The following is an 8,741-nucleotide window of genomic DNA, read 5'->3' as shown; positions in this document are numbered from 1 at the left end:
AACCTGTCTCACAAAATAGCATATCTGTTCAAGAAAAAGAGCATGGATCTTACTCTCTCAAATACACCAAGGTAAGCGTAAGAAACACCACAGACTTCAATGGACTTCAACTGGTACAAATAGGAGGACATGTTATAATTATATATTTCTCAAAACTTTCATACTCTGCTATTGTTATCTTCATTGAGCAATTGTAAATATTTTTGAGGAAAGACCAATGGAAGACACTTGCCTTCAGGGAGAAGATTTCCTGCTGGCCTTGCTGGCTTAAGATCAAATGTATTGAAATGAACAGTGCTGACTTAGAACCATGCATCAAGAACATATTTTCTCAGGATCTTCCTATGAAGAAAACATGACCCTTCTGCACTGGCCAAATGCTTTCTAGCAGTCAAGAAGCATCAACATTTACTTATGAGTTTTTCTTCATTTAAATTTGCGTGATGTTTGCTTCGTGCCATTTGTTTTTATTTTCCTGTCCCCTGTTGGTTTTTTAGAAGGAACATAATTGTTGGCATTGCCATTTTTCTTTGGATTTGTACACGCGTATGTTTTTAAGCCTTTGATGGGAGCAGCTGAACCATGACATACTGGGGTTTGCTTAGGGGGTCTGATATTACCAACACTTTGAATTTTAGAACTGTTCTCGGAGGGCTGCATATTGAGAAGCTGTTGCTTCGCAGTTGGTTTTTTTTTCAGTTCACTCCTTACTTCACTAGATTGTCTTTGAGAAGACACTGCACATCCCATTCTCTCAGAAAGTTTCAAGTGACCTGGATGAGAATATAACTGGCGACTTTCTTCACAGTACGCATCTCCCCTGTGACCTGAATAGCTTCTGGGCAGCTTTGCAACACTTTCTTGGGGAACCACTTGCTTGTTAGGCAAAGGACTGAGCAACGCTTTGCCTTTGCCAGGGCTTTTTAGGGTACGGATGGAGCCGGGAGCAGTCTGTGGCCTGGCTTTGGCTGCCTTTCCTTTCTCATTCTGTACAGTCTGCATTTGCAGCCATTCCAGCTGCAAAAGGCGATCAATGTATTTCTCAAGAAATCCTGTTGGCTTTGGTCGAAATTCAGTTTTACCCTCTACATTAACAAAGATGGCCAGTTGCTTCAAGTCCCATGAGTTGAAAGGGGGTGGGAGGAAGTCTGGGTAGTAATATTCTGATTCTTTAAAACCCATATCAGGGACATGCTCCAAACAAACTGGATCAATTTCTTCGGCTCTGAGAATGAGTTCTGGTGGTGTGCAAGGAGATGGGGGAATGGGAATCCTTTCTGAATCAGAGAGATCACTGGCACTATCATCTTCAGCATCTTCTTTAATAATTTGTACTGATTCAAAATCAAGAAACATTTCATCTACAGATGCTTCTTGCCATTTAGAAGAGCATGGACCAGCTTCAGCAACATGTTCTTCATGATTCTTTTCCAACTGTTCTTTTTTATGGCCATAAAAATGTTGCATCGGGACATCTTTAACCCTACAGAAGCTACCTTGTGTGCTGCCCTTTATGGTAGGGGGGATCCTGTGCAGAAAAGATTCATTTTGCCTTCTTTCTGGGAGACTCATCTTTGGTCCCTGTACTCTGTGAAGTGACGTGCAAACACTCGTGATCCTAAATAAAAAGAAAGATCATGTTCTGTTAGAATGATTAGCGTCTTTGGAACAACAGTTTACAAAGGTCTGACTACCTCCTTCAAGGACATGGATCTACACGAATGAAGCTAAAATTGGCATGGAAACTTGATAATGAGGCAAAATTAGTATTTGCTGGCAGAGATAACACTGCCTACTACTGATTCTTTTGTTTTATTTTATTCTGATTTTGCCTGAGAACTGAATAAGTAAGTTTCCATATTGATAACTTAAATATGTTGTCCTCATAAATGCTGAATTCTGGGACCAGTTAAGCCAAAGGCAAAACATAGAAGCCATGATTTCATCACAAGCATTTTATATACCAGTTTGAAATGTCTACAAATTGAACAGACAATCTTAACATAAAACTACCTTTTTGACTGGGTATTGTCATCCAGCTGGTTTCTTCCCTTCTTAAAAATACTTGATTGGTTACCATCTTGAGTGTCATGGGAAATCTGACAAGATACGAAAGTACATGATGTTATTAAGAAAGCTGACATAAACTAAGTACCCTTTTTCTGTTAAAAAAAAAAAAAAAAAAGGAATTATTTACCTTTTCAGTGGCGCTTGATACATTTTTGCCTAATCTTCCAGGAGAAGATTTCACATGAGAAATTGGTTTATTTAGTCCTTTGGTGCTCGGATGGCTTTTTCCATTATTGTAACTAGCAAGGATTAAACAGAATATCACATATAAATAGCAACATATACAATCATGAGAATAGAAATACAATAAAAGTTTAGAGTGCAATTCAGTTTAAAAAAGAGAGAGTTGATTGCAATTATTCTTAAAGTTCATCAGAACTATGCCATGGTCACTTTTTATTTTGTATACTACTAATGCAAAAGTGAATAATTCAAGCAGATGATATAATAATAGAACTTAGCCCTTATATAGAATTCTCTATCAGAGGATCCCAAAGTTACTTTGGGGATAATAAACAGTAAATATTAGAGACTACATATTTAACTACTAATTTCCATAGTACCTGGTACATGGTCCTACTGCAATTTAACAAAATTAATTATAAAGTACAATATGAAGGGCATTGCAAGCCAAATCTTGCTTGCCTTTCTCATTTGCATACTCTCAACAAAATTTAAAGGATTATTCCTATGAAGTTAAGGAGTGGAAGTGGGCAGGGAGCATACAATCTATTCTGATATTAATACAAACTATTTCACAACAAAGGCACAAACAAAATTCACCATTTCATGTTATACTGGGGTTGTGGAAATATTAGTAGGAGGAAAACTCATATGCAAGCAAAATAAATGACATTACTGATCTGGACAGCTTAAAACTAAAATACGTGTTTCCTCAATTAAATCAGATACATTTCTGTGTAAGCACATAGAATCATTAAATCAGTGTATTCTGTAAGAATCAGAAAACAGTGTACGTTCTACAAACAAGAAATATTACTGATTTTAAAAAGGAAAGCTTTAAAATGTCACTTTAGAACAGGAATAAGCAAACTGTGCCCTCCCCGTGTAATCTAGTTTGACTGCAGTTCAGTTAATTTGTCAGGCTGTACATCTTGTTCACAGTTTTTATGTCAGTATAGTCGGATTTTGTTTTAAGAAACATGATTTCACCAGTTCAAGAGCTTATAAAACAATGAAAATAAGTCTTGTGCCTCCAGCATTGATGCAGTCACCTCTGTCACTTTGTGACCTGCATGACCATACAATCATTTCTGTTGCTGTGGATCAGAGAGGATGACAATCTGAACAGTACAGCCATGCACTTATTAACTAATCTACAGTATTTAGAGATTTTTGTAACTAGAAAGAGAGAAAATAATTTCCTTACTTTACCATTCCTTTGTGGTTTTCATTGATTTGGCTTTCCTTTTTCTGTGTCTCTCTGTGCAGTAATAAGGGATATTCTTGAATGCCTGGTCCCATTATTACTCTTTTTAAAGGGTATAGGCACCTTTATTTTTACATAATCTTCAAACGACTCCAGTCTTTTGGGTTTGTAAGACACAGCGTACCAAATGCAAACATCACCACGTCCTAGAGATGCAGTAAACAAACACCATGCGATTCCTCCCAACGTGATTTATTTTTAAAGCAGTAAGATAATCAGCTACCAAATGATTACACTGTCCCCTCCCCCCGCGCTCACTTAATGGGAACCAGCATCATTCGCCTTACTATTGTCGATCCATGCTGAGCTGTCATCATCCCGGGTACTGAGAGGAGAGCCGAGCAGCGAGGGCAGCCGTGCTCCCCCTCCCAGGGGCACAGGTTGGCCACCAAAGCTGCAGAGTACAGCGAGCCAAAGCCAGCCAGGGGAGAGAGGCGCAGGCTTTGCTGTGGGAAGCCCTGCTGCTGCTGCAGCCACCGGGCACAGCCCATCCGTCAGCCCCGGTACCGCATCAGTACCAAGGGAGGCTGGGCCAGCCGCCCCGCAAACCCCCGAGCTCTTAGAATCATAGAATCATTTAGGTTGGAAAAGACCTTTAAGATCATCGAGTCCAACCATGAAGTCTTGCCATGTGGTTTACAAGCCTGTCCCTGAAAGATTGTTGGTAAAATACAGGAAAATATCTGAAGGTTCAGCAGCGTTAGAAGAGCTACTTTTCATTGTGCATCATCATTTTGTTCCTCCTGCGCAGCATTACATGTATTGACTGGAGCCAAGTATCACAGTCAAATGGTGGTGGGTGTTTCTGCTCTTAATTTAACAAGAACAGATGATCAACCACCTGCGTTCTGTGCATGTTGAGTTGTCCTTTTTGTGTCAGAAAATGCGCTCTTCCTACATTCATATATGCAAATCTCTCAGTACTCATAAATCCCTACTAAAAATACTCAGAGCAGAATTTGTAGCATTCTTTTACTTTCCAGAAACTGCATTCCCATACCAGGGGTGCACAGACACGATTTGCAAAAGGTGACAGATGACTACGCCAAAATACCTCTCCTTACCCACCTTTAGTTTTGTTGCAGTGCTCTTTATATATTTATATTCATATCTATATCTGTTCACATTTGGTCCCTTGGTGCTATTTCTTAAATGCCTCTCTCCCCCTCACCTCCCTGGCCGAGGAGGGAGCGCAGGCGAGGGTGCTTGTTCCCAGCTCCTATCCGATCCCCGTGGATCGGGACCCTTGGGTTTCGGGACAGCACAGCCGCCTACACGGACGGGGCAGCTCCCCAGCCAAGAGGAGCCGGTGTAACGCAATAGCGGCGGCAGGCTGTTTTCGTGGCTCCGAGCCCGCGATGGCAGGCTGTGCCCGCAGCGCCCGCAGGCGGCCGCCGAGCCGGGCCCCGCTCCGCTCCCACCCGGGATGCACCAGCGATTCCCGCCGCTAACTGCCACCGCGCTCCGCAACGACAACGACCGGAGGGCAGCTCGGCAATTAACGGATCGCCTCCACGCATTTCCTGCCTTTCCCGCCTTCCCTTCCCCGCCAGCCCCGCGAGCCGCCAGCCCCCTCGCCACTGCCGCCTCTCGGCCCCGCCAGTCCCCCGCCCGGTACCTGCCTTGGCCTCAGCCGCCACCGGCAACTAAGGGCAGGTCGAGGGCAGCGACGTCAGGTGGGCAGTGCGCAGGCGCGCGGCGGCGGGGCGCACAAGCCCTTCGTTCCGATTGGCGCGGGGAAGGGGCTGGAGGGGGAACTCCGCGCGTGCGCCGTCGGTGAGGGAGAATACGCGGCGGCAGCCTTTGCCGCGGGGCGATCGAGCCGTGCCGGCGGCCGCCGCTCTGCCTGCGGCCGGCGCGGGGGCAGGCTGGGCATCGCTCTGCCTTGCCGCGGGGCGGAGGGGGGACTGCGCAGCTGATGTGGGCTGTGGAGTCCCCAGACGTGGATCCCTCCCACTCCAGCCACAGCACCGAGCCTGCCTCCGCAGCCCCGCCCGACAGCCTCCGCCGCGACAGCCCCCGCGCCCCCTCCAGCCTCTGCAGCAGCCCCGGCCTCGGCTCCGGCTCTCTCCCGCCCGACAGCCTCCAAGCCTTCCCCAGCCTCGGCAGCCCTCGCGAGTCGCCCAGCATCCAGTGTGACAGCCTGGAGTGTCCCTGCTGCTGCTGCTGCTGCTGCAGGAGCGTGGGGTCGGTCGGCGTCTGCGAGGACAGCCTGCAGGCCCCTCTCGCCGTGTGTAACGACCGAGGGTGCTTCGGCGCGCACCACAGCAACCCCCAGGCATCCAGCGACCCCTCCGACAGCCTGGAGTCCTCCAGTGTCCAGCACGACAGCCTCCAGTCGGTCTCCAGCCTGTGTGAGAGCTTCGGGTCCTCCAGCATCAACGGTGATAGCCTTGAATCCCTTTCCAGCCTGAGCAACGGATCCACCAGCCAGCACAGCGGCCTTGAGTTTACCAGCCAGTGAGATTGCCTTCATCTCCCCATACAATGCACTAGCCTCTGTTTTACTTCCAGCTACTGTGAGAGCTTCCAGGTTTCTGCCCTTCGTTCAGAAAGCTACGTTGTTCCAGTTGATTCTTGCTGCATCCAGTGCAATAACCTCAAATACTTCCTGTCCGTGGCCGCCATTCCCAAGTTACGTGCTTCAGAGAGGCAGTGCTCGTTATTACCTGCAGTGTTAACACTGATTTTTTTGTCATCGGTTAAGAATGGAGGTACGTGGTCCTCGGAGGAATCCCAGCTACCTCTCTGATCTCTATGAGAACATGTTACGGGCTGAAGAAGCACTGGGACAAGGGCAGCAGCAGCCCCTAGCAAGTAGCAACATGACTCCTTGGAGCAGTACCCCAGCCAAGGGGGGCCCCCAGCCAGATAAGCTTCAGAGCAGCACTTCCTCCAGCTGTGATCCAGCATTACGGCCTATCATACGCCGCCGAGCGAGATCTTTGCCTGCATCGACCGAAAGAAGGAAGCGAGCAGCAGTGCAGTGTCAAGTTCCTGGATGCCAGAGTCGTATGAACCGGGTGAGATTTGCTGATGCTTTGGGCTTGGATCTCACTGAAGTGAAAGTCTTCCAGACTGGGGAGGATCCATCGATCCCCTTGCATGTCCTTTACAGGCTCTCCATAAACTCAGACCTCTGGTACAGCAGCTCGGACTTGGAGTTTACTATGCAGTGCTTGGTCCCTGACTTCCAGCAGCCTGCAGACTGTATGGATTTCTCCTCCCGACTTCAGGAGCAGCAGGTGTGTCTTGAACGAGTGACCAGCTCGGATTTGGGGCTCAGTGGCACCATCCAGGTTCGCAATGTTGCTTTTGAGAAGCAGGTATCTGTGCGATACACCTTCAACCAGTGGAAAAGCCTCCATGAAGTGTGTGCTCATTGGCACAGCAGCATCCCTGAGAAAAACGGGCAGGATCAGGTTGATGTTTTCACTTTCTTTCTCCCTGTGCCTCCTTTCCTCCTTCAGCTGTGCTCTGTAGTCCAGTTTGCAGCAAGGTACCAAGTCAACGGCCAGGAGTACTGGGATAACAACAGAGGCAAAAACTACAGTCTTACCTGCCGGACTCACCCCCTTAAGATGCCTAGAGAATGTGAGGAAAGCTGGATCCACTTCATCTGACCAAAGGAAGTGGATGCAGAGCAGCTTGTCGGTAGTCTCAGTGGCACTCTCTTCCTTGGCATGGCTCTCTGCTCCTATGGCAACAGTCTTATTTTTGAAACCTGCCAAACCTGGCAAAGTGTTCCAGGGCAGGGAAGTAGCCAATGACCTGTACAAACTGTTCTAAACCTCGCAGAAAGTAAAAAGGGCCAAAATGTGTACTGAGTTACATCCGTTTAAAGCCCGTGTGATTTCTTGTAGTGTATGAGTCACTGCAGAATGGTTCCAGGGGATGCTGTCAGACTACCAGAGAGCAAAACAAGACACTTCATGTTGCTAGTAATACTCTAAGTTGCATAGAATATTTCCAACTGATCTATTTTACTATTTTGTATTGTTTGTTTTCTAAATGGACAGTGTGGCTTTACTGGTTTTGTTTCTAATTTTGTTTATATTATCTCACCAAGTCTGGGCACTATTCCATTTATGCTTAATTTGGATGGCAGACACTGTAGGGAGTATTTGTATTTATATATATATATATTATTAAGACTGTAACCACGTTAAATATTTCCATTAATATTTGAGTTGGAAATTAAATGTTATTACGAGCAGAACATACATGAAAATGTGCCATCAGCCCCTCTGTTTCCCTTAAAAAAAAAAAAAAGGTGCCTTTTCTTATCTCCAGTGTTTGCAGCAGGCAGCAGGAATGATTGTTACCAAAGTGTGTGTAAGGCAGATCTTCCTGGGGAAGTTCTCATCTTTTTCAGGTGATGTACAAGCAGGCTTTTTCTCTAGGTGGTGGTACAGGAATTGTCCCTTCCTTGTGCACCTGTTTCTACTAAGGGAAACTAGAGCAATTTTGCACTTGTGTTGCAATTGCAGTTGAAGATCTCAAAGCACTATATGAATGCTAATGATCTTACCACTGTTACTGGTAAATTTATAAATCAAGAAGCGGGTATGAGATATATATAAAAAAAGTAAATATAGACAAAACGTGGAGCTGGTTACAGAGCCTTGGAATAGCATCCCAGAAGGGTGAATCCTGGCTCCCTGTTCCCCAGCGTCCCAGTACTACTGCAGTAGTACCTTTGAATTCTTTAATCAACTACTTCTCATTATAAACCAGTTGAACTCCAAGACTGCATCCTTTGCAACACAAAGTGGGAACTTCAAAGCAAAATGATGATTTTACTGCTAAACTGATACTTACTTAGACTCATAAACTGAATCCCTTCTGCAGCGGGGAGAGCACAGCAAGACTGTTAGACGCAGTCTTCCCATGCTTCTTGCTCTACTACTTTCATTCTGTGGTTTTAGTGTGGTTTAAGATTGGCAACAGGCTTAAATCTAGTAAGTAAAAGATTGTGCATGATTTTTTTCATACATATTCATAACTGCATGGAAAGTTTAGCTTTATATGCGTAGCATAAATTTTCAAAACTGGCTGGCTGGATGTATTAGAAGAGCTGCTTTTTAGGACTATACTATGAAAATCAGGCCACTTATTCAGGCATCTTATTTTTGATGCTGCTTATTCATCAAAATCACAAGTTGTTTTTAAAGTCAGCATTGTAAGCAACCCACGGCCAAGTATATATTAGTCCAAAAAG

The 8,741-nt window shown here is 45.5% G+C and overlaps 2 protein-coding genes across 2 annotated transcripts; one reads left to right on the top strand and one right to left on the bottom strand.

Annotated features, from left to right (window-relative positions):
* Positions 1 to 385: 385 nt before the first annotated feature.
* Positions 386 to 3,588, bottom strand: FAM217B (family with sequence similarity 217 member B). Its single transcript, XM_050907513.1, has 4 exons — positions 3,461 to 3,588; positions 2,198 to 2,309; positions 2,014 to 2,099; positions 386 to 1,618 (listed from the first exon to the last, which is right to left on the bottom strand). Exons 1-4 carry the CDS (start codon positions 3,553 to 3,555, stop codon positions 427 to 429), a joined length of 1,485 nt encoding a protein of 494 aa, XP_050763470.1. The 5' UTR covers positions 3,556 to 3,588; the 3' UTR covers positions 386 to 426.
* A 2,125-nt stretch (positions 3,589 to 5,713) lies between these two features.
* On the top strand, positions 5,714 to 7,967 carry PPP1R3D (protein phosphatase 1 regulatory subunit 3D). Its single transcript, XM_050907410.1, has one exon. The coding sequence runs from the start codon at positions 6,229 to 6,231 to the stop codon at positions 7,141 to 7,143; it is 915 nt and encodes a 304-aa protein (XP_050763367.1). The 5' UTR covers positions 5,714 to 6,228; the 3' UTR covers positions 7,144 to 7,967.
* Positions 7,968 to 8,741: the final 774 nt, after the last annotated feature.

This window comes from Gymnogyps californianus, chromosome 17 (assembly GCF_018139145.2).
Source record: "Gymnogyps californianus isolate 813 chromosome 17, ASM1813914v2, whole genome shotgun sequence".
In the NCBI taxonomy this organism is placed as follows: Eukaryota; Metazoa; Chordata; class Aves; order Accipitriformes; family Cathartidae; genus Gymnogyps; species Gymnogyps californianus.
The sequence above is the reverse complement of the archived record's forward strand: the minus strand, read 5'-3'. Positions and strand labels throughout refer to the sequence as shown.

Coding starts and splice junctions, on each gene's coding strand:
- FAM217B (XM_050907513.1), bottom strand. CDS start 3,555: ATGGGACCAGGCATTCAAGAATATCCCTTATTACTGCACAGAGAGACA. Junction 2,310..3,460: donor AACCACAAAGGAATGGTAAA/GTAAGGAAATTA, acceptor AATCCTTGCTAG/TTACAATAATGGAAAAAGCC. Junction 2,100..2,197: donor TATCAAGCGCCACTGAAAAG/GTAAATAATTCC, acceptor GTATCTTGTCAG/ATTTCCCATGACACTCAAGA.
- PPP1R3D (XM_050907410.1), top strand. CDS start 6,229: ATGGAGGTACGTGGTCCTCGGAGGAATCCCAGCTACCTCTCTGATCTC.